The sequence below is a fragment of the Pipistrellus hanaki genome (genome assembly GCF_964339955.1).
Source record: "Pipistrellus hanaki genome assembly, chromosome: 6".
NCBI classification, from domain to species: domain Eukaryota; kingdom Metazoa; phylum Chordata; class Mammalia; order Chiroptera; family Vespertilionidae; genus Pipistrellus; species Pipistrellus hanaki.
This window is the reverse complement of record NC_140508.1, coordinates 38,769,225-38,794,204: the sequence shown is the minus strand read 5'-3', so window position 1 is coordinate 38,794,204 and position 24,980 is coordinate 38,769,225. Positions and strand designations below refer to the sequence as shown.

The window sequence follows — 24,980 nt, the reverse complement described above, 5'->3', positions numbered from 1 at the left end:
AAGTGGACTCAGGAAGGTACGTCACAAACTGCTGCAGCTGGTAGGCGGCACAGCTGGGGGTTGGACCCACGGCCTGTCTACTCTACATCGTGGGTCTCATCCCGATGCAGGGAGCCCCCAGGAACCTAACACAACACGAGCGCCCGGGCCCCCTGAGATTCTGATTTTACCACCTGGGGTGGGACCAGCACTGCTGTATTTTGGTCCCACGCTGCCCAGAGTGATGCTGATGTGGGTCGCGGTGGGCCCAGAGGCTGTGCCGCAGGCTGCGCTCCCTGTGCTGGCCTCACACGCCACAAAAGCCTCCCCAGACTGCTTCCGTGTGAGACCTGGTCCTCATGTGACACATCCAGACTGTCTGCCAGGGCAAAGCCCCAGGGAGGTCACTCGTCCATGCCTCCCTCTCCCTCCCCTTCCCAGTTACAGCCTCACCGGAGAACCACTATGACCTGAGCCTCAGCGGGCTCCCCCGCCGTGTCCGTGGCGGCCGCTGTGGAAGTCCGGGTGAACGTTAGAGGTGCTGCTTTGCTACAAAGAATGCCAGCCCAGGAATAAAAAACACTAGTTTTATTTACTGGAAAGTCCCATCAGCCAAGTAAAACCTGGGAGGGAGGCCCAGGGTCCCTGCGCCCGGGCGGCTCTAGAAGTTGTCCAGCAGCCCCAGGATGCGCTTCTGCTCGCTCTCCCGGAACTCCGGGCTCCGGCCGTCCCCGATGTTCTCCGCGTACTCTGGAGGGACAACAGAGGAGGTTAGGGGTGGATTTGCGGCGTGGGGTCCATCCTGCTGGGTCGCTCCACTCCTTTCCCTGAGTCCCAGCTCCCATGGAGGTGCACGCAGTTCTGATGCCTCCAACAGCCCCAAGGTGGCAGCTGTGCCTAATGCCTTGGTGTGGCATCCTCGGAGAAAAGCCACCTCACCTTTCCGGGCTCCCATGGCTCTCCCACCTCACCCTTTACTCCCAGCACACACGCATGCACGCAGGCATGCACGCACGCACGCACGCAGTGGTGTCTGCTGTGGTGGGCACTGATTAAGCCAGAGGGGGGCCGTGACTGGTAGCATCAGCATCACACAGGAACTTGTCAGAAATGCAACTTGGGGCCCAACCTAGACCTCCTTATCAGGAAGCTCGGTCTGAAGGCGGCTTTGGGAGATGCGGGGGCAGCTCAGTCTGAGGGTGGTTGTCAGAGGCCTCACAGAGGCGGGGAGCAGGCCGAAGGCACAGCGTGTGGGGGCATCCGGGAGCCAGTAGCGAGGGACAGCCAGCGCCGGGGCTCTGACAGGGAGCATGCTTGGTCCATCTGATGAGGGTGAGCAAGAGGTCAGGGGAGGGGCCGAACACAGGTCCTGTGGGGACTGTGGCCACTGTAAGGGCTTCTCTACAGGCCTGCCTTCCGGGCCACCCTCTCCTGTCCTCTCTCCCACCAGGCTGGCGCTTCCCGAAGCTGGGGCCCTGCTCCCTTTTAGCTGAATTCCCAGCAGAGCCTGGCTGAGAGCCAGGGATGGGCCCGGTGTGGAGAGGGAAGGAGCAGCTGATTAGGACTGCTTTCACAGCGGCCCCTGCTCCCCCTTCCAGCGCCCGGCTAGAACAATGGAGCCTGCTCTTTAAGAGGCTTCTGCATAATAAAACATCTGCAGATCCCAATCAGACAAAGACGGGGAGAGCTGAGCGGCGCACCCCTCCCCCTCCCCTGGCTGGGGAGATAATCTCGCTCCTGCCACTTCTCCCTTCTCCCTCCTTCCTCTTTATTACTCTGGACAGATGCTGGAGAGCGGGGCTTGGATTCAGGCGTGTGCCAGCTGTGTGTCTCCCCCCGGAAATCACTCTCTTCTGTTGGGCCCATCCATCACCTCTAACAGCAAATGGTTGTGATGCCTCCTATTCGGGCCCTTAAGGAGGCGGGTGATGGGGAACAGGAACTGGGCTGCGGGAGAAGGCCACGGGCTGTGAGAGTGGTATCTCTCACTCACATGTGAGTGATCTGGCTGCTGCCCCAGGAGGAGGAGAAATGACCATTACAGCATTTAATGCCCCCAGAGGCATGATCTGGAAGCAAGAGGCTTAATGGACTGAGCTAACACTTTGCTCTCCTAATGTAGTCGCAGACCCGGAGGAGGGAAGGGAGACACAGTCTTATCCTTTGGGGCAGAGATTTTCCAGGCGAAGCCAGCTTCCCTGGAGGGGCCCAATCTCTTTCCGGGTGCACACAGTAGAGGCACAAAGTGTGCAGCAACCCCTGGCGGAACCACCTCCTCGGAGCTTTGGGAAAGCACAGCTGCTTCTGCACACAGAGTTCCTCCCAACCCCCTGGGGTGTCTCCCACAGCTCCACCTGCCCCGGGAGGGAGGAAACCACAGTCAGCCACCTGGCCTGTGGAAGGGGCTGTGGAGGGGGGCAGTGAGGTGAGGAAGGGGGTGTGGAGGGGGCAGTGAGGTGAAGGAGGGGCTGTGGAGGGGGGCAGTGAGGTGAGGGAGGGGCTGTGGAGGGGGGCAGTGAGGTGAGGAAGGGGCTGTGGAGGGGGGCAGTGAGGTGAGGAAGGGGGTGTGGAGGGGGGCAGTGAGGTGAGGGAGGGGCTGTGGAGGCAGTCAGTGAGGTGAGGGAGGGGCTGTGGAGGGGGGCAGTGAGGTGAGGAAGGGGGTGTGGAGGGGGGCAGTGAGGTGAGGGAGGGGCTGTGGAGGGGGGCAGTGAGGTGAGGGAGGGGCTGTGGAGGGGGGCAGTGAGGTGAGGAAGGGGGTGTGGAGGGGGGCAGTGAGGTGAGGAAGGGGGTGTGGAGGGGGGCAGTGAGGTGAGGGAGGGGCTGTGGAGGCAGTCAGTGAGGTGAGGAAGGGGGTGTGGAGGGGGGCAGTGAGGTGAGGGAGGGGCTGTGGAGGCAGTCAGTGAGGTGAGGGAGGGGCTGTGGAGGGGGGCAGTGAGGTGAGGGAGGGGCTGTGGAGGGGGGCAGTGAGGTGAGGGAGGGGCTGTGGAGGCAGTCAGTGAGGTGAGGAAGGGGGTGTGGAGGGGGGCAGTGAGGTGAGGGAGGGGCTGTGGAGGCAGTCAGTGAGGTGAGGAAGGGGGTGTGGAGGGGGGCAGTGAGGTGAGGGAGGGGCTGTGGATGGGGGCAGTGAGGTGAGGGAGGGGCTGTGGAGGGGGGCAGTGAGGTGAGGAAGGGGGTGTGGAGGGGGGCAGTGAGGTGAGGAAGGGGCTGTGGAGGGGGGCAGTGAGATGAGGGAGGGGCTGTGGAGGGGGGCAGTGAGGTGAGGGAGGGGCTGTGGAGGGGGGCAGTGAGATGAGGGAGGGGCTGTGGAGGGGGGCAGTGAGGTGAGGGAGGGGCTGTGGAGGCAGTCAGTGAACACTGGTCTGTGCCAGGCATTTGTAGATGCTCTCTTAGTTAATCTTTGCAGTGATCCCAAAAATACCATCTCTGTTTACAGATGAGGAAACTGAGACTTACTGAGCTAAAGCAGTTTGCTCACGTCTAGAATGGTAGAGGAGCTGACATGTAAACCCCAGACCGTGTGTGAGTAGTAGAGGCACGTGAAAGCCATCAGGGGTGGAGCTGACCCCACCCCTGCGCCCAGCCCCCCCCCCCCCCAGGGCTCTCAGAAATGTATGGCACCCCTCACCCCGGGTTCCTCCATGCCCCTGGCAGCTGGCATCATCTGTGCGTCTCACATGCTCCTCACCCTCCACTCCTTACTCCTCCTCATTCTTTGTTTCCAGAGGAAAATCCTATTTGGAGAAAATTTTGGTGGTACCAGCTACCTCTGGTTATTATAGCTGCTGCAGCAGTTTATAAATATTGAACAGATTCCTCCCAGAGGTCTCACAAAAGAGTTCTCTTTGGTGTGTGTATGTGTGAGTGTGAGTGTGAGTGTAAGTGCAAGTGTAAGTGAGAGTGTTTAAAAGAGGGAGAATGCAGGAAACACAGAGATAGAAGGGAGAACCACGGGGCGTGGGAGTGGGGGAAGAGTGAGAGGGGACTGGGAGAGAAGGGAGAGGGAGAGGAAGGGGATGAGTCGAGGACACATCGACTTCCTCCTGTTTCCCCAGCATTTTCCAATAATGAAGGCTTTGATGGAGCTGAAAAGCAGGAAGCAGTGCTGAACGCATAAATATGAGAGCACACTTAGACAGCAGGTTTACTATTCAGACATGGACTCTAAGCCGCTCTGCTTATGTAAAGAGGGAGAGGGAGGGGCGCCACGCTGGTGGGTGGGGAACTGTCTTCCAGGGCACAGACTGGGACCTGCGGTCAGGAGCCTGCTTCCGATCCCTGTCCTTAAACTGAGATGCTCACCCTTTAACAAAATGCAGGAGGAGCCGAAGCCGGTTTGGCTCAGTGGTAGAGCATCAGTCTGAGGACTGAAAGGTCCCGGGTTCGATTCCGGTCAAGGGCATGTACCTTGGTTGCGGGCACATCCCCGGTAGGGGGTGTGCAAGAGGCAGCTGGTCGAGGTTTCTCTCTCATCGACGTTTCTAGCTCTCTATCTCTCTCTCCCTTCCTCTCTGTAAAAAATCAATAAAACATATATATTAAAAAAAATGCAGGAGGAAAGGTTGGGAGTGGGGGGGGGGAGGGAGAGGGGGAGGCGGTAATGCCAATATTTTCACACTGAAAAGCCTTGAAGACAGAGGAATATTAACAAAATAGAAACTGGGTCCAACAGATTCCTAAGGACGATGATGGACTGGGAAAGTCTAACGCACACCACGAACGTGCCCCGCACTACAGAGCTCATCTCAGGTCTTCTTATCACTGGGCTACTCGGATGCTAGCCAACCACAGGAAAGGCAACTGATGCCATCAGGCTCTTACTATGCGCCAGCCGGCACGCCGGCACTTCACACACAGCGAGCGCCTCATCTAAACCCTCACAGCAACCTCTCGGGCGAGTGCCCCATGTTACAGGCGAGGGCCGAGGCTCAGAGAGAGTAACACACAGGCCACGGCAGTCATAATCTGCACCAATCACAAGCATATCAACATATGCCACCAGAAGATAAATTCTATCAGCTTCTGCAACTTGGAGATCACAGAGAAAAAGCTCAGGTTACCAACAGCCCCAAATCAATATGGAAATACTTGTTTGTGAGCTTCTAAGAGATTTCAAGCCATAAAGAACACAAGCAAATCAAAGGGCCAGCAGCCAATTTCTGAAAGCGTTTTGAAGTCTTGGGCTCAGTCTTTCCGACACCAGTGGAAGCGTCTGGAGTCAGCAATCCTCCAGCTTCCCTCTGCACAGCCGCCCAGCACCCGCTCACTCTTCCCACAGCTTTCACCCGGGACTGGACACATTTAAGAGGAGGTAGGTAACTCTTGGCACAAGTACTTATACTAACAAGTACGCCCAGGTCACAGGCCCTGCTCCATGTCCAAGGAGATAACCACTCAGTTACCTGGCCTAGTCCTCAGCTTCGCGGAGACAGAGCGCACAGGGTGGCTGCGAGGGGCTGGGCGGGAGGGCTAGGGAGCGAGTTTAACAGGCACAGATGAAAATGAGTCCTGGGGTAGGCGGTGGTGATGGCTGCAGTGGTTAAAACGGTAAATCTTGTGTATATTTTACCACAATTTAAAAGAGAAAAGGAGAGGGCCTCCTCTGTGCAGCACGCCAGCTCCTTTCCCTCTCCTGCGGAGTTATCTGCCTCCTGATTCCACTCCACACAGCGGCACTGGCTTCGTTCTGCTTCATCTTGTGATGAGTTCCCTCTGATGGGACTGGATCCCCCGGGACAGGGCCTCCTAAGTCTCATTCATGTGTTAGGTGCCCAGCTGGCAGCCTGGGATGCCAACTGGGTGCTCTGTGAGGGTAAACGCCCTGACGTTTTGTTCTCAAAGGCTGTAGGCGTTTACCAGCCATTCGACAGAGCGCTCCTTCCTGCGGGATGGAACAGCGACTGCGTACAGCTCTGCGTCTGGACCCCGTTCCACCGTGGGGAGTGACTTAGGTAATGTCCCGCCTCCCTTGGCCTCTGCGAGTCTTGGTTTCTTTCTCTGCACATGGACAGTGTAACATGCTTCTCAGGGCTGTTGTGAGAACCAGAGAATGTGCCACATTAAATGTGAATGGCACAGAGGGTGTGCCCCATGGGGAGTGACTCTCCTCAGGCTGTGGTCTACGCCAGCCGCAGGCCAGGCACCAGGAGGCAAAAGGCACCTCCTGTGGAGCCCTCAGTCTGGTCCGCCTCCTCTAGCGAAGGCACCCTCGTCCTCCACGGGCACCACAGGTCCGCAGGCCAGAGTGCCCACCGGAGCCAGAGAGGCCGGGCTCAGGAAGCACCGGGGAAGCAGCCGGCATACAGAGGGACTGTACTGAGCCATCAATTATTCCCGGTGCTCTTAGCGCCCCCAACAGATAAGGACGGAGGGAATCTTGAGAAAGGGGACCCAAATATATATAACAGCCAAAGGCCCTGCTGGGCTTGCCTCATCAGCGTTTTCCTGAGACCTCAAGGGATACATCAGCTGTCATCCTGCCAGCAAAACTTGAGAAATATGTAGGCCATAAAATCAAAGAAGGAAGCTTGCATCTAATTAGTATGTTAAAAAAAAAAAAAAAAAAAAAAGAAGCAACCCAAACTGAAAAACAAAATTAAAATCAAAGAGGACAGACTGATGAGCTGGCTTTCTTTATGAGGCTTTGTGCTTTTTGATGGGATGAAGGGTGGAGGAAGGAGGGGGAGGGAGTGAGGCTTTTTAAGAGGGGGTGTGAGCGCAGCCCTGCGCCAGCCCCGGCCAGCCTCACCCCTTCTCCCACCTCCTCCCTGCCCAGGAGCTGCTGCTCAGAGCCTCACAGATCCACCACGGAGCTCTGCAGCAGGCCTGCCTGAGGCCGGGCAGCCAGGGCAGGGGCATGCCAGCAGAAGGGAGGTCGAGAACCCTTGCCTTAACCTTCCATCTGGAGAGAATTTTTCTTTAGTGGTCACTGATCTGGGAGGGCCTTTGACTGGGCAATGGCAATCCAGTTCCCTGGCTTGACATATCATCTCCACACTAATGACTTCAAATTGCCCAAACTAGCATCTGTCTTGAGCCCCAATGAGAATGTGTACTGTCCACTGCAGTCACTACCTGTACCCCCCAAATCACGTGGACCCAACAGAACTCAAGAGCCTTGCCCAGCAACACTCCCAACCCACCCAATGCTGCGGCCCTTGCTGGTATGGCTAGAGTCCTTACGGAGGCCACTGATGTCCTGTCCTGCCTCAGGGAACCGTTCCTGAGGGAACGGCCTGGCCTGTGCCTCCATTACCGCCTGCTTCTCCCCAACCCCCAGCACACTGTTCAAGACTTCCACACACACTTATCACGTCACAATTAGAGAATCTTCCCCCACTAGTCTGTGAACGCCTCCAGGACAGGGTTCTTGCTCATCCTTCTTTGTATCTCTAAGACTGGATACAGGGCTGACAGCCGAGCAGGTGTGGGAACGTGCATGTCATCCAGCTTGAGTTACGATTGGTCACTTCTACATCTAAGTCCCCCCAGGAGATGATGAACTCCGTGAGGGCAGGTGCTGAGCGATACCTCAGTATCCCAGTCCGTAGCACTGCTCGGCCTGAGAAGTCTCAGGCAACACTTGCCAATTTAAATTCACAAAAGGTAGGGTTTATTCAACGATGTTTGAAATATTCGCTGGGTTCCCACCATGTGCCTGGCATTGCCCTGGGTGCTGAGGAGACGTGAACAAGCCAACGCCCTGACTTCCTGTGGCGACATTTTAAATGTATGACACACAAAATGAGTAAACAAAGACATTGATAAAAACAATCACAACTGTGATAAGGGCTAGGAAGGAAGCAAACTGGGTGTTATGATGGGAAATAGCATATGGAGAGAAGTGGATGGACTCAAGGTTGAGTTTGGAGGCAGAACAGGCAGCGTGACGGTGGGTGGGCTGTGAAGGGTGATGGAGAGAAAACGGAGGGTCTGGACAGAGGAGGGGAGAGAGGAACAGGAGCGGGGGGAACAAACATGTCGCTCTCCTGGTCACTTGCCCAGAACCTCTGTCAACAAATATCTCCAGCCTCCAGTATGTGCCGGCCCTTTAAAAGGCACCGAGGGAATAAACCATGATCGGAAGGAGACAAAGACTGGCTCACAGCGGAAAATTCTGGGTAACCTGAGGTAGACTGTTATAAGTGTTAGGATTTCAGAAATAAAACATCCACCCACTACGAGTCAGCGCCCACTAAAGACCCATTCTTGCTCAGATCATTGTTGTGACTACAGGGATGGAGGTGTAGGGAGAAAATGGAGCTGCGAGGGACAAAAAGTTCTAATTGAACACGTGGGCGTAAAAGTAAGTGGCATTTAAAGGCTGAAGTTGCAAATCACTCCAGCTATAAGTGAGGGAGGCGGCAGCATGCCTTTCTGAGCAGTTAATTCATGCGAATGTGACACTGAGAATGAGAAGGGGACACCCAGACAGCCTCCATGGGAGGCAAGATACTGGGCCAGGTTCATGACGGGGTTCCGCCTTTCCTTTCTCTGTGGGAGAAAACAACAGACTGCAGTGCCTCACATTCTCCATCTGCAAAATGGGCACAATCCAGTCACCATTCCCACCTGCGTGGGATGGCTGCACAGAGCATGTGATTTCCAATCCCCATGCCTCCACGCACACTGCTCCCACCTCCCAGGACTTCCCCAGCCTCTGAGACCCAGCTCCTTGCTACTACACTCACAAGCTTCCCATTGGATTTTAGCCATGCCTCACTTATAATAATGACGGTGATAATTATCACAATATTTCATATTACTCATTATAGCTGAGAACTTATTAAGGGTCAGGCATTTTCCATAGATCATCTCATTTAATCCTCTCACCCATTTTATGAGGTCACAGAGCAACTGGGTAAGTTGCTCGAGGCAACACAGTAAATAGCAGAGCCAGCATTCTGTTCTAGGAGCCAGATCCCATGGTTCTTAACTTCTCTTCACTTCTCATCTCCCACCTGCAATGGGAATTACAAGCCACTTACAGGCAAACCCTTTGCCTAACCCCTCATCTTAGAAATGGGCAGAACAGGGCCAGAGAGAGAAAACGATTTGCCTGCTATTACCCAATCCGTCAGGACTCTCTGAAGTCTGGTGTCATCAGTACTATTCGGCCTCCGCCGCCTTGTGTATTAGTCTGCGCTAAGTGGCTGAGGGAGGGATACATCCCAGAGCTCAGTTCAGGCGTCCTGTCTTGTGCCTGAGCCAAAGATGCAACAGTGTTTGAGGGCCTCCCCGGGGAAGGTGGGGAAGAAGAAAAACTCGCCCAACTGAGCCCTTTCTGTGGCTGGGCACTAGACTGGACGCTGTCATGTAGTATCTTTGAACCCTTGCAAAGTTTATTCTTGACCACGCTCACTGCTGGAGAAGGCACAGCTCAGACTGGAAGGTAGGCGCACCACCTCAAATTCTCTTCCTCCTGTCCTGTATAATCCAAGCACTTCTTGTTACTTTCTGTGTTATTCCCCTGCCCCAAGAAGCAATTTCCTTCTACATACAGTTTGGAACAAAATTTTTTCTTTCTTGTTTTATCTTTCTTACAAAACAAACAAGCAAACATTTCCAATCTCTAGTGCTTCTTGTTTGCTATACGTGTTTTTTAAATTCTGGAACTGGAGGGTCAGAGGCAGAGAGTAACTAGGTTAGTAACTAGGTATTCTGACAACGCTGACCTGGACACACAGTGAGCTGGACAACACACTAAGGTTGCAGGGCAGAGGATGTTGTGCACCAAATCCCACGGATATTGACACAGACTCAGAAAGGAAGCACAGAATTCCCCGGAGCCCCGACACAGAAATGGCCAACTCACCCTTGATGATGTGCCTGACAATTTTGATGGAGCTTCCTCTCATGTTTAAGATCTGATGAACCCTCTGCCGAATCTAGTAAGGAAGGGGAAGAGTGGGAGAGAAAGAAAAAGTACCGTTTGTCCTAGAAGACACCAGAGTACGCCATATTGAGTATTCACCTCACCCCATCCCTGAAAAGAGTGAAGGCCCACACAGAGTGAAGGAATTCCAGGAGAGTGTGATCCCTTCTTTCTTGGAGAGTCTCTAGCTAGGCAGCTGCGGAGGAAGGAGGCAGCCATGCACAGGCCCACCCAGGGGAGTCCCTCCTACCTGGGGGACGTTGGCGTTGCAGATCTCCGCCATGATGTAGCAGATGTGCTGGAGGACAAAGAGCCCTGCGTCCAAGCGCCGGAGGTAGAACTCATCTTCAGAGTCGTTGTCTATGATTTCCCCTCGCCGGACCATGTCCTGAAAATGAATGAACATTGGAAACTGAAGCTGGATGGTGAGCAGCGTGGGAGAGGATAGGGTTCCAGTCTACCCGAAATACACACAAGAAAGCAGCTACAACAGCAACAAAAGATAACCACTCCTCCTTGATTTGCCTCCTACTATTCTAACATCTTTCTTACGCTCACTGTTAATGGACTAGAGGCCCAGGGAGAAAGGATTAAAGTCCATTTTTTTTCTATATGATGAGTCAAGGACAAAATGATACCATCCACATACTGAACCTAAAAAAAAAAAAAAAAATGCGGACAGGGACACAAATCTAAGCTACTTCTCTGTTTCCACTCATTCTTTACTCTTTGGTTCTGGCCTCCATAAATAATCCCTCTACTAGATATATGTAACTCTCTTTCTCTTCCAAATCAAGTTAAACATAGAGAGGTCCCTCTTCTCCACAACTCTGCCTTGAGACCCTGGTTAAACCAACGGCACAGGCACCCAACTTATGTATATGTGTTACTTTGGGCTGACATTTTGTCAGATGCAAATTCTGCCAACCTGCCCATTTCATTTCATCTAGGCCAGAGCCCTAATAAGTGATGGAGTCTCTTTCCTAAACCTTTGTTACCCTAGACCTATTAGACTCGCTGTCCCCAAATTGCTTCCCCCCTAGATTAAAAAACAAAACAAAACAAAAAACAACTTCGAGAAATAATTCATGTACCATATGATTCGCCCACTGAAAGTGTACCATTTAATGGCTATGAGTATATTCAGACTTGTGCAACCATCATCACAGTCATCATCGGACATCTCGTCACCCCTTCCTTCCCGTCAGAGCCCCTTATGTAGTGGAGTCTGACCACCTCTGCTGAGAGAGCTTTTCTCCCCGTGTCAGCGCCTTTACTGCCTTCCAGGGATTCTGGGCTCTATCTCAAGCCAACACTGTTTTTAAACAAACCCTACCTCAAAGCCTTTCCTGATTATTTAGGGCTAACAACTCCTCCTCCTGTAATTCCTGAAAGCACCCTCGACAGGCCACTTCATGACCTCACCTCCTCCTGCGCATCATATTCACACTGGTTTTAGCATCACCACTCCCCGCTTCTCCAACTCCCTTCAGTCAGGTAGACTGTGAGCTCTGTGAGAGGAGGGACTGGGTTTTGTCTTTGTGTCCCAGCTCAGTAAACACCCACGCCGTGAATGAAAGGAAAGACACCCCCGGCTGGCTGTCAGCTTTCAGAGGAAGAGCTGGGTGAGGGACTCCTGCACGACTCGCAGACTGTCCCAAGACGACAGGTGCTTAACTCAAGCTCCTGATGACATCCCCCCATTTCTTAATTCTGTCAGGAGTTTTATGGCCATGGCTCCCTCTGACAATTCAGGCTCCTGTCACTGACGGAAGCCCTTGGGACTCTGCTTTCCACTCTCCCAAACTCGAAGGACTTACCACGGTGATCATCAATCTCCAACAAGAATCCTTCTACACTATTTAGACGCAGGCAATGCACTTTCTTATTTGCCCAGGGGGCCAGCCTGTAGCAGCACAAGGCTACTTTTCATCCTGCTCCTAAAGGCCTGGTTATGAGGCAAAGGAGGGCTGAGGACTGGCCAGGCTCTGCGCCTGCCAGGTCACCCCAGGAAGTCCGAGCTTCGATTAGGAGCAAATCCCTTGGTCACCTGGTAATAGTGCTAATGCTCATGGAGTGGTCATGACCGTGTCCATGAGCTGGCTCTGGACCAGTGTCCAAGGAGTTTAAAAATAGGAGAGCCTCTTTAGTTTCTCATTTACTCATAATCATAATGTCCTGCTCAAGAACTCCTACGTGGTCAGCGACTGGGGGCAGAGGAAGGAAAATTACTCCTGATTTCCACTCATGCAAAAAGCATTTGGTGCTAACAATTTACATTTCTATAATGCTGTAGAGTTTAAGTGTTATTATATGCATGGTCCTCACTACCAAATTTAAAGAGAGCAGGGAAGGGATTATTTATTAATCCCATTGTACAAATCAGAAGACACACAGAGGGCAAGTTGCTCGTAAGTACATAATTAATGACCAGATACCAGAATATGAACTCCTGGGGACAGGAATTCTGTCTGGTTCATCTCTGAGGGAGACATGGATAACATGAAGTAAGTGTTCAGATCCCGGTCTTGCTTAGTGCCTCGTGGGCAAGAACACCTTTCTAAGCATTGAGATAAGGCAGAACAAGAAGAAAAATGGAGGTAAGGAGATGTCCTGGTCTTAATCACCAAGGAGCTGAATGTCTGTCTGGGATGGGACACAGGAAATGACCAAAAAGTAAAGGGATACAAACAGTGCACCCTTAAAATAATTTTAAGTAGTGGGTGCTGATCAGGGCTGGTTAAGAGGTGAAGGCATCTGGGAAGAAGTGACTTGTGGGTAAGGTTTCAAGGCTCCTGATGGGCAGAGTCAAATGAATGCCTTAAGAATGAAGGCCTCCCTGAGGCCTTGTGCCAAAATGCCTTTTGCTGTTCATAATTTCTGCCCATTAGTCCCCCACCCATACACACACACACACAGGCCTGCCCTCCGTTTTCTGGCCTTCTTGCCTTTGTTCGTAATGTTGGTGTTCTCCCCCAGACTCTTATCATAATAGAAAGCCTAAAATGTGATATTCCTTACAAAACTTTTTCTGAGATCTTTGAAATATTTTCAAAGATTTTCAACTTAAATGTGATTTCGAATCCTTAAAACTCCCAGGCCTGGGATTGGTACCTCTGTTACGGCACCTCCCAGGGCCTGCCTGTGACAGCTGTTCACAGGGGCCTCTTTCCCGTGCTGGCTCCTTGGAAACACGAGTTGTGTTTCACTCACACCCGTGCTCCAGAAAGCACCTTGCATGGCACTTTTTACACAATGGCCTCTTGGAAAGCCTCTGCTAAGCAGGGCTGACAGCAGAGGTTCAGCACTATTTAATGAGCTGTGCTGCTGACTCTGTGGATGGGAGAAGGGGAAGCGTCAGGAAACTGTGAGGGACGTGGCTTTGAGGGCTTGCTGGTGGGTGGATGAAATGCTGGCCAGAGAAGTGAGACATGACAGGAGCAGACTACACTGTGTAGGAGAAATGTCATGAGCAAGAACATGCAAAACACCTGTATGATAGACACATGGTGTAAAGCATTGAGAGGCAGGCAGGGGCCACAAGAGCGGTCTATGTGAGAAGTAGAACAGATGGGGAAGAGAAGAGGAGAAGGGAGGGGAGGGAAGGGGAGGAGAATAAAGGGGAGAAAAAAGAAGGGGAGAAGAAGGAAGTGGAAGGGAGGAGAGATGAAATCCTTAGAGGTGTGCAAACATGGGAACTTGGAGTGGAACACATTCATTCACCTACCTGAGAAAGATATCCTGAACACCTCGCTGTGGCCCAGGCATTATTTTCCACTGATTACTGCACACTGGGCACTGTGTGAGGCAGCCTGAATAATAAGCATGGCTCCCACTGCCTATCTGCCGGGAGGAGCAGCGCGTGTTTACTGGGGGCTTATCAAGTGTCAGGCTAGTGCTCAGTGCTTCTCACATATTTTCTCCTTTTCTTCTTACACTGGGAGTAAGGATTATTACATTCATTTTAGATGGGGAAACTGACTCAAGCAGAGCAACCGCCTCAACGCTAATGGGTGGTAGACCTGGGATTCCAACCTGAGTCTGTGCTCTTTTCTCACTACCATGTTTGTGCAGGTACAGACGCCAGAGCTGTCTAGAGAACAAAGGAAGACGCTAAGTAAGAGGGGTAGAAAGGCTTAAGAATGGAGTTCAGTGAAATTAAGTTTTTCCAATTAGGTCAGAAATGCCCCCGGTGAGTTTTCCTTTTTCATACTTTCCCCCACAATCTGATCTCCTTTTAAACAGGTGGGTACATACTGTACCTTCCAGTTTCTCTAAATACTGTCACCTAGACAGGATGGGCTCAAGAGAGCAATGTCAAGCCCCATTTTTCCTTTCTTCAGAACTTCAACTCTGACAACGCTCAAGTCGACATTCTACTTTTAGACACAGGGACACATGATTTGAAAGTGAAATTCTAAAATGTAGATCTGTGATACAACTATAGCTCATCCCAAGAAAGGCATCACTGCTGCGCTGAACATGCACAAGATGAAGCAGAGATTGGTTTCTAAGACGAAGTTTCGGCCCTGACAGTTTTAGAAGCATCATAGAAACCAACACACGGAGAAGGTAGCTGCTGTCAGGACAGCACCTTATCTAGCCTGTTACAGCTCCGTGCCATGGAATATTTACTGTTCAGGGGAAGTGTGCACTCTGTGTTTAAAGGGAAATAGCCAAAGAAGCAGGATTATTATGTATTGTTCTGATGGGAAATAAGAAAGTTTGGGTACAGCCTGTTTTTCTTTTTTTTTTTTTTAGATTTTAACTGACTTTTAGAGAGAGAGGAAGGGAGAGGGAGAGAGAGAAACATCAATGTGAGAAATATCCATTGGCTGCCTCTTGCATGGCCCCTACCTGGGATAGAGCCTGAAACCTGGGAACCTGCCCTGACTGGGACTCGAACCAGCAACCTTTCAGTGCGTGGGATGACACCCAACCAACTGAGCCACACCAGTCAGGGCTCGGTACAATTCTTTTAGGAACATCTTCTCAAGTTCTGGTGGTTTTAAAAAGGAGTGGGATGGCATGTCACCTTTATTATCCACTTCTTTCTTATTATGTGTGGATAGGGTCAACTTATAACTTAATAAATTTTTGGCCCCTTTTCTGGGTTTCTAATACACTAGATAACAAATTGATCTTGGGATAAGGACTGGACATGGCTCGCTGGATCTCTGGGTGTGAGAAAGTGGAACTAGACACCTGAAAAAACTCCTCAGGATATCTGAGACTCCAAAATGGCTGTCAGTACAGATCAAATCATCACCATCTAGCCAGGACTGTCTTTGGAGAAATTGTATTAAAGTAATATAAAAGTTCTAGGAACTAAAAAATAAATCATTACAAACTTCTCTACACCCCATTACTTCCCTTATGAAAGGCTGCAGAAGAACGAAAGGATTCTGCTCCAGAACACTCTGATGGTTATGCACTAGGAATGCACAAGTGGGCTTGCTTCACTGGTGGCAGGGAGGAACTCCCCCATAGCGCCGGAATTATTGGGATAAACGCTCATAAATGACTCAACCTGTTTCTGCTCAATTGGCTGAAGCAGGGACAGGCAGCCCAGACCCACTGGTTGTCCGGTTCCATGTCCACTGACTATAACATGGAAACAGGGGCAACTACCCAAGTGGAAGGCTTTGCTGGTTACAGATTACTGCAATGATGTAATTTGAACTGAATGCATAGAAATTTATCAATTTGTCCTGCAGACTCTTCTATTCAGGAGTATTTTTTCTGTGTTGAATATAGCTAGACTCTACATAGTGAAATATTTTTGATTAAGAGGCTAGTCATAGAGAAAACAAAACTTAGGGTTAAAAATAGGAGTCAAAGAATAAGGTAGAAAACCCAGGACCCTCTATCTTTCTTAATAGCCACAGGTAGAACAGAGCATCAAGCAAATAGGATCAGATCCCAGCTCTAATGCTAACATACTAGTGTCCACGGTAAAGTCATTCAACTTTTCTTGGCCTCAGCTTCTTTGTTTGGAAATAAGAAGCCTGATCTGGATCAGGACAGAGAAATAGGGTTCACTCTGAAGGTCAACTCTAATCTACTGTAATGGTTGTAGAGTACCACACTGGAAAAGGGCGGTAAAGCTGAGCTGGAGTTCAGTGGGGAGGAGTGATGAAATCGATTAGCAATGTCTGCACCGACCGCAGGATGGGTCATGGTAGTGAGCTTCACCTTTGTCTTCCCTAATCTGGTGCTCTTGAAAGTTCCTTTAGCTTTGATAACCTGTGACAAATCCAGGACTGAAGCATTTCCATAACCAAATGAAATGGATTTCTGCCTATATACATGTATACAGATAGACAGAAGCTGTTGACTGACAGGGCTCCCAGATCTGTGGAAGTACAGCTATGAGAAGTACCTCCAGTAGGAGACAAGAACTGTCACCTCAACAGGACATGATAGTCAGCACAATTAGCTCATCTTTTTGTCAATAAATTAAACTTCCCTGCAAGAAAGAGACAACCTCTGGATCTGCTGTTACATCACAGAGGCAATTTAAAAACAATGTGGGCATGTAAATCAGCTCTTGAAATGCAAAGATGATTAATGGAGAGTAAAGAGAAATTTCAAAATTCCAGTACCTCCTTAAGTATTGTAAACATGTCTTACTTTAAAATTTCAGAGTGAAAACTTATATATAGGCTGAATTGTATATGAAATAACACAGAAGGGTTAAGATTTAAAGGAACTCTTCCACAAATTAATTCACTCAACTCTCACCTTTGAGAAGAGTGAAGGTGACTGTCTTTGTGAAGCAATGACAACACAACATGCACGTACAGCATCCTCTACTTTTCAAAGCAGCGTGTCTGCATTAACCTTACTTGCCGAGTATGCCCTGTGTTGGGTATGTACAGCAAATATCATTTTCAGATTTCACAGACGGAAAAATTGCGACAGGTGTTAAATGACTGTCACTGAGATTTGGTTAGAGATTTGAGTGGAACACGATTTCTAGTCCAAGACCTTTCTCTATTAGTCCTTTCACTCTGGCAAGAGATGGGCAGCAAAAATGGAATAATACCAATAGCAAAATTTCCTGAATCTTTACTGTGTGGCCGGCACTGTGCTAAGCACTTCCGAGGACCTCTCATTTTTCCTCAAACCCTCAAAGGTAAGAACTATGACTATTTGTGCTTTTCAAATGGGAAACTGAGGCTTTATTAAAGACAGGACATTTCACAAAGCTCATGGTTTGAGTAAGTGTTGGGCGATGAGATAAAAACCCACACTACTTTGGCTCTAAGCTTGTGATCCTATCCACAGTTCTTTGTTTTATAGACCTCCTTCAGTATTATCTTACCAGCAAATGGATGGGATTTTTTTCTTTACGCCACATCTGGGGACTACTCAAATGAACAGCATTAATGTAAGGTCATCTACTTTCTTAGCCTGTCTTTTCCTTATTAAAGCTAAGAAATTATTTTAAAAAGGGAGGGGAGGGGGGAATCTGTAGCTAGACCAACAAATTGCACGTGCAATTTTGAAGAGTTAAAAAAGAAAAAAAGATACTCTGAAAGATTTTGTTCATTCTATAAGAGAGGAGTAGAATAAAAACTTAGATGGTTATTCAGTGAATGGCACATTAAGTAGAACAGATTGCAATTCGCAGTAGCATAAGCCTGTTTGGGGGCTGCTAAAATAAACAGATTCATCTCCAAAGATACACAAGGAGGTGGTATGTGTGGCATCAAGGTGCCATTACTACAGAGTTGTGTGTGCTTTCCCCTCCCCTAGCTACATCCTCACTTTAAATGTTAATCTGTCTTCGGGAGCGGTATCAAATCCCCACCTTTCCACGCTTCTCTCTCTCAGCAGGCAAGTCACAGGCCTCCGAAGGAGCATGTGGATGCCATTTCTAATCTGCCCCTGTCAGGCGGCAGAGCTGCCCCCGGCTGATGGAAGGAGACAGTCATAAAAGCAGCTGCTATGAAGCCAACAGGAATCCCTCTCACCTTAGTAAGAGGGGACATGACTCAGAGTCCCAACAGGGGTCACAGTTACTGTCTGCAGCTGAGCAGGTATCACCTACCATTTAGAAAAGGCCAATTTCTTTTTTTCTTCCAAAGCAAGAGAAAATTTAAACCATGGAAGAGACATGTAAGTAGAGATGAGGGAGGCACAAACACCAGCAAAACAAAATCTCCCCTCCAAGAGCTTCTAAAATAGGGCAGACTGTTATAGAGAATGATCCTAGAGACTGCAGGTCATTTTCCACCAGGGCAATCAAGGCTGGAGAAAGAGTAAAAGGGATTTATTTATTGACTATTTTTGGAGAACACGGAGCTAACTGACAGCAGCTCTCATCAGAATCTGAGGACCTCAGGCCAGAGCTTTGTCTCAAAAGGAGAGACTGACTACATGTTAGGCTGGCCTCAACACATGACCATGCGCTGGGTTTTTACAAACACCTGCATTAATCTTCAAAATAACACTCTCAAATAAAGTTATCATGAAAACTAGAGCACACACAGGATGATACATTTCCAAAAAGAACAGAGCTCGTGTGTGGCAGAGCTGGGATTAACCCAGGGCTCATGTCCCTTCCATGTTATCATAATGCCTCCATCACAGGTGTGTCTTCAATTTCTAAGTTTACTAAAAAGCAAATGAAGAAACAACTACCCAGACTTCTCATACATATAAACCAGCCTTGAAAGAACCAGGGATTCCATGAGTCTATAGGGGAGAGACTAGGAATCCCACTGAAGAGGACAGAAAGGATGAAAACAGCAAAACAGTGCTGAGACCACAGTACAAGCTAAGTGGCAAAGGCGTCCAGCCTCCCATCTACAGAAAGGATGACTGTGACTGAGAAAGGGAGAGGCAGGGGCAGGGAGGCAGGAGAGAGAGGGCGAATGGGACCTGTGGCGGAATCTGTGGGTGTCTGGAGAGGGAAGCAGGAGAGGAAAAGCACCGTGTCACCCCTCCCCCACCGTCCCTGGCCTCTCCTAGCTGTAAGCTGTGTTCTGGCAAATTCATGGCCTGAGAAGTCTGGGAAGCACTGGTTTAAAGAACAGCTGAGAGGAACTCTCAGCAGGATCCTCTTTTTGTAAGCTTGCCCCAGAGCTTCCAGAGTGGTTAGCAGAAGAATCAATGGCAGCCTCACACTTCCACTGTCGGCACGCTCACCACCTAGTGCTTCAGGATCACCTACCCCACACTTACGTTTCCTGTGCGTTCCCTGTTTTTTTGTACAAATGTCTGAGTTTCAAATGCTAAGGAAATAGTCAAAGTTTGTTTCAGACATTAAGTCCTGTGGATACTATTTCATTACATGGAATCCATCTTTCTCTTTCCAGGACGAAGCCTGGAGTAATTTAACTGTGGCAAAATTAGCATGCAATTTGTAAGTCATTATGCTGCAAAGTATGTGGTAAGAACACTTTATTGAATAAACCTGCTGAGAATAATTTTCCCAGGAACTAAAAAAGGGAACACCCTCTCTCCAAGGCTCTGCTCCCTTTTTTAAAATGCCTGCCTATATAATGATGTCTTTCTCCTGACAACCAGAAGCCAGGCCTCTCTGAACATTTAGCCAACAGGAGCCAGAAGGAGCCAAGGAGTCAGGATATCGTCCTTGGTATTTCCTGTTGTACGGGGATTCCGGTGAAATCTGCTGAGACAAGCATCCTAGATATTTACAGATCACAGAGAACTGCTGCTCACTCGTGTCTTTTAAAAGTTCAAGTCATCAATAATAAAAAAAAAATTATTAAAAAAATAAAAAGCCCTGGCCAGTGTGGCTAAGGTGGTTGGGCATAATTCCATGCGCCTAAAGGTTACCGGCTCAATTCCCAGCCAGGGCGCATGCTTGGGGTTGCGTCTCGATCCCATTAGGGGATGTGCAGGAGGCAGGTGATGTTTCTCTCTCAGATCAATGATTCTCCCTCTCTCTCCATCTCCTTTCTTCTCTCTAAAAATGAATTTAAAAAAATCTTTAAAAGTTCAGGTCAAATATTATTAACTAGGTACCCCAAGAGTATGTCCGTTAGGGGACTAGCTATTAATTATAAGGAATATTAATCATACTCTCTTAACTGTGATTGTTGGCATTAAAGAAAGCACATTTTAACCTGGCTTGGGGTTGTAAGCCCAGGACCTGGGGACAGGGGTGCTACTTTCTTATGGAGATCATGGAAAACCTCTCTGAGGAGGTGACAGGTTGAGACTTGATGGCTGGAGGAAGCACCAGCAGGAGCAGAGCCAGGGCAGAAGGGAGAGCAAATGCAAAGGCTCTAAGGCAGGAATGCACTGCACGGTGGCAGGAGAAGGAAGAAGTAGGGAGAGCTCAGATCAAGCAAAATCTCACAGTACCCGGGAAGAAAATGTGTGTGTATGTGGAGGGGGTGGTGGTGCAAATGGTCCTTAGCAAGAAAATGAAAGTTCTCTGGCCACCCCTCCATGCAGGGCCCTTTCATGTGTGTCATATCTATGCCACTAATCCCTACATATGTAATTCCTTAAAGCACACAGGTTGGGACATATGACTTAAAATAAAAACACCAGTAAGGAAGAAAAGAAGGCTGGGGCAGTTAGGCTATTTGTCCACAGGCACAGAACCAGACTAAGCCTGGCTCTAAAGGCTAGCAAACTCCCTTCTGACACCTTCTGCTCCTGGAACTTAACTTAGCACTTGCCCCCAAACTTAATCTGCCTTCCCAGTGCCCCTCCTTGGCTCCTGCTTTCTCTAGATTGAAAATGCCCTAATGTCTCTACCTTTTAAGGTTCAGCACAAATCCTGCCTCCTCCACAAACTGCTAAGGGTGACTCTATGTGCAGGCAACTTCTCCCTGCTCCCTAGCTCTCAGCACTACTCCTGGGGTCCATTCTATTATTGCCACTTTCAAAACCCCCCCCCCACCCCCCCGCCAATGCCAAGGCGAGGACCTGACACAAAGCAGTTGCTTAAGAAACATCTGCCAAATGACTGGATTCTCTCCAGTGAATCTTGGTCAACAGCAAACCAGGAACACTTGCCCTGTACCCATGGAAGTCTGAAGTTTACAGGGAACATGATGGCTCTGAGACACTAAACATGTCAACACCCGATTCCCATGATCTAAGATTTGTTGTTGTTGTTGACTTGGCAAAATATGTGAGATATTTATTACTAATCTGTCAATGTCATCAAATACCTGAGAAATAAGCATTCAATATAAGCCAACGAATATTTGCCCAGTTCCCAATGGGTGTAAGACGCCCACGTTTAATGGAGGTGGGATGGAGTGAGGCGATCCATTGTGTATGACTTAAGAGAGAAGAGTGCATGGAGGAGAGGTGGAAATGAGGTCGTTTTGTTCTAAGTCACTTTACACCGTGAGGCGGCTTCATCTGCCAGGATGGAGCCCGAGAGCTGGCAGGAAGCGCTGCTCACAAATGCATCCCTCGCCCCCGCCCGCCCGTCTCTCTGAGCAACACGGAGGTTGCTGAGTGCTAATGGCCTCGGAATGTTTGCCTTGCCCAGCAAAACGGCCTTGGCATCCAGGAGACAGATGTTTGTCAGGGAATGGCAGGGGCCTGGTGCCGGTGGCACACACACGCTCCGTGAGTGCTGGGGAGAGTGGCTGCAGAGATTACTCTCCGTCAGCGCGCATCAATTTCACACCATCCTCAGTGCTGATAATAGATAATCTTGTGGGAAGCAGGCCAAGTTTCCTAACAGCTACAGGCAAGCTGCAACCTGACGGCCAAAGGCTTACCTGGTCCCCTGAAAAAAAGCAAAAGCCTCTTTCGGTTTCCTTTCAAAGGAAGCACCTGATGGTGCCAGCGCTCTGGTCTGCTAGAGCGACTCCTCTGGGAACCTGGCAAGGAGGATGCTCTCAGGAAAGGGCTGCCTGGCTTCCTTAAAGTAACACAAGAATTCGAAAGGAAGCTGGGAAAATCCTGCACAGCAGCAGCTTTCAGTTACTGAGCTTAGTCTTCATAACAATACTGAAAGGCAGATGTTATTTCGATTTTACAGATGAGAAAGCCAAAGCTCAGAGAGGTCAACACATTTGTCCAGGGTCTCAGAGCTAGGAAGTGGCAGAGCAGAAATTCACATCTACTCGGCTGCTGCTCCTCTCCGAGGAAGGCTGCTTAGTCACCAATCAACAGCTCTTAGTGCTCTTTATCGGTTCCATTTTTAAAAAATAGCAGTTACCAGAGGATGGTCACCTGAACCTGAGGGAAAACACTAAGCTGGAGGGATCTTATAAATTGCCTTTGCTGAAGCCGTGTTATGGTAAGGGACGGGGCTACATGAGGCTCGGTGACAAGGAAAGGCTAGGCAGTGGTTTAGAGGTGGTGGGGCCCGCACTAAACGTCTAGGTCTCCTGGCTCCCAGGTGCTCCTCTGCCACCCCTGAAAAGTCTCGGTCAGCAGATAACATGGGGGAGTCCCCCGGACCTGTTGTTCCAGCTATTTCCTTACAAAAGTCTAGGGAAATTTTCAATTCGTTTCTAATTATCATTCAGACAAAGAGAAAGAATGTATTACTCCATCACTTTAATGATCACTAAGTGTCCATCATGTACAAGTTACTGCAAAGGGAATAAACGATGGAAAAGGAGCGCTTCATCAAAGAACAAAGAGGGGGTGGGCGTGTGGAACGAAAGGACTGTGTGTGGGACATGCTGGAGCCTGAAGTCCGGCCTCAGAATGTAGAGCCTTTGCCTCTTCTCTTACAGTAGCATCGCTGCATAAAAGAATCAAGTCCCAGCCAATCAATCCAAACGTCTGAGGACCCACTAGGCCTAGGGAGCATGGGGAAATCACAGTTGCCTGTCTACTGGTGTTCATACATGAAGGTGTTTCTCGTGAAAGGGGAGGCAAAGAGAAGAAGGCACAGACAGTCTTTGCCAGCCCTGGTCTCTCACCCTGGCCCGCAGCACAGTTGAACTGCCCAGCATAGACGAGGCGGCACTGAAAAGGCTCCTCCACCAGGGAGGTTCAAACACCAAGGGGACCTTTAAGGCGAGAAGTAAAAGAGAATGGAGCGATATAGCAAATCAAGATCACAAGGAAGATGAGGGCTATTTCAGACTTTGAAAAAAAAACAAACAAACAAGAAAAGGATCATTATGCCAAGTGACCAAAGACTAAGGAATGTCTTGTAGGGAGAAAATATAAACCGAACATTAAAACCTGCTATGAAAACCTGCCCTAATTACGGAGCCAGATGAGAAAGCTACAGAGGCCAGAGGTAGCAGAGAACAAAATGGAAGCAGGTAAGTAACACAGGAGGTAGGATAACACCATAGTAAGCAAAGCCCCACAGGGAAAAAGACTAGCAGGTTTCATTTCCCTCAGCACCATCAGTGTAAGAAAATTAGGGTCAGTTGTGTAGAACCGGTGTGGGTTTTGCTGAAACACACGTGAGCTTCCCTTTTCTAGTCTCCAGCTTTTCATCTCTGGATCCGACTACCTCGCAGTCTCCTTTCAGCTCTTACACCCTGTGATCACCTTCCTTCAATGCTTCCCTACGACTACAGACACCAGGAAGTGCGTGCATCAGCTCTGCTGCCAGTGTGGTGTGAGTCCAGCAGTGTACTTGGGTTGACTTTCTAAGAAAAGCTCTTGTCAAGGGTATTAGAACGATCCCCCAGACTCGGCCAGACCTGGCTCAGTCCCAAACAGCCTTCCCCCTAAAGCACTTTCACTCCTTTCAGAGGAGCTCCACTCCTGCAAGATGACATAGGAAGGCAGACGGCGCCTTAGCCCTTCCTGTCCTGTGGGTAAATATAAGGTGCGCAGGGGACCCAAACGGAGTGCAAGCCAGCAGCTGGTGAAAGACAGGCAGGGATACGTACATGCTTTTCCCCTTCAATCTTCTTGTCAGCCACCTGCATTGCATCCAGATATTTAAAATGCAACTCCATCAGTCTGTCAACCTGAAAGAGATATTCCACAGGCATGAGTGGGAAGGAAAGAGAATGCCAAAGCAAAAGGAAGGCGGAGTTCTGCTTCATCTCTGTCGCTCCCTATAAAGGAGATCCCCTCTACCACCCCTACAAGGGGGATCAGCTTTGCTTACGGACACATCAGGAATGGATTAAAGAGCTGCACCGAACAAAGCAACACAGTCCCATTCCCCCAAGAACACGATGCATCCCCAGCCTTTCGAGGACTCCAATGAGTTCAAGTTGTTAAAAACAAATAAATAAAACTTCAAACCCCTTTGTGCAAAGGGAAGGAGCTTGAAGTTACATACTTGATATTCACTTAGAACTTTACAGAAAAAATTTCCCCCTGAACTGAAACCTTTCATGTTCAGATTCTGCCCCAGAGCTGATCATTTTTTAAAAAGGTCTGAGTAAAATTTCTTTAGTTGCTTTTGAGTCAGAAAAGAGTGCTAGAAAAACTCCTTCCGCTACTTAAAAAGAGCCTGACTTTTGCTCAGCAACAATTCAAAAATCAGTTTTAAAGTTAACAAAAGTCATGCTTCAAACATGGCCCGAGGAACACTCAGTAGGTCTGAAAAAGGGAACTTTTCCCCTAAGACTTCTGAAAGATTGAAGGAATACCATGAAGCCAGCCTAGATTTCAAACCCATCTTTTTACTAGGTTGGCAACCCTGGTGTTCACCTAGGAGCTGTTAATGGTTAATGGCTGAAGTTGCTTCAACATGCAACAGAGAGTCCAGGAAGACTGTGCCAAACCCTCTCTGGAAAACAATGATGGATCTAAGATCTTACATATATTTTTATGTCTATTACTTCCTTAGGCCTTACAAAAACGTGACAAGGTAGGCAGAGAAGATAGATTACAACCCTAATTTCAAAGGTGAGGAAACTGAAGCACAGACATTAAATGTCAGCAAGGTGACATGATTGCTAAGATGTTCTGTGCTCTGACCTGATGCCTTTTCACCATACTACACAGCTAGTGAGAGGGGAAAAAAATGGTTAGCATTAGGCTCAAAGAGATAGTCTTAAAATCTCTCCAAAGTGGGGGGGAAATGTAGCCTTACCTTGGACATAGGAAAGAAAATTACTGTAAGTTAAAAAGGGGTTTTTGCCTGGCTGGTGTGCCTCAGAGGTTGAGCATTGACTCATGAACCAGGAGAGCACGGTTCGATTCCCCATCAGGGCACATGTCTGGGTTATAGGTTTGATCCTAATAG

The 24,980-nt window shown here is 49.2% G+C and overlaps 1 protein-coding gene across 1 annotated transcript in view; it reads right to left on the bottom strand.

Moving 5' to 3' along the window:
- Window positions 1-550: 550 nt before the first annotated feature.
- Window positions 551-24,980, bottom strand: part of CTNNBL1 (catenin beta like 1) — a 166,649-nt gene continuing 142,219 nt past the window's right edge. Inside the window, exons 13-16 of the mRNA XM_084888682.1 lie at window positions 23,668-23,748; window positions 10,101-10,238; window positions 9,791-9,863; window positions 551-729 (exon numbers count right to left, since the gene is read on the bottom strand). Of these exons, the coding sequence (XP_084744808.1) occupies window positions 641-729; window positions 9,791-9,863; window positions 10,101-10,238; window positions 23,668-23,748 (381 nt within the window). The 3' untranslated portion in view covers window positions 551-640. The remainder of the gene's footprint in view (window positions 730-9,790; window positions 9,864-10,100; window positions 10,239-23,667; window positions 23,749-24,980) is intronic.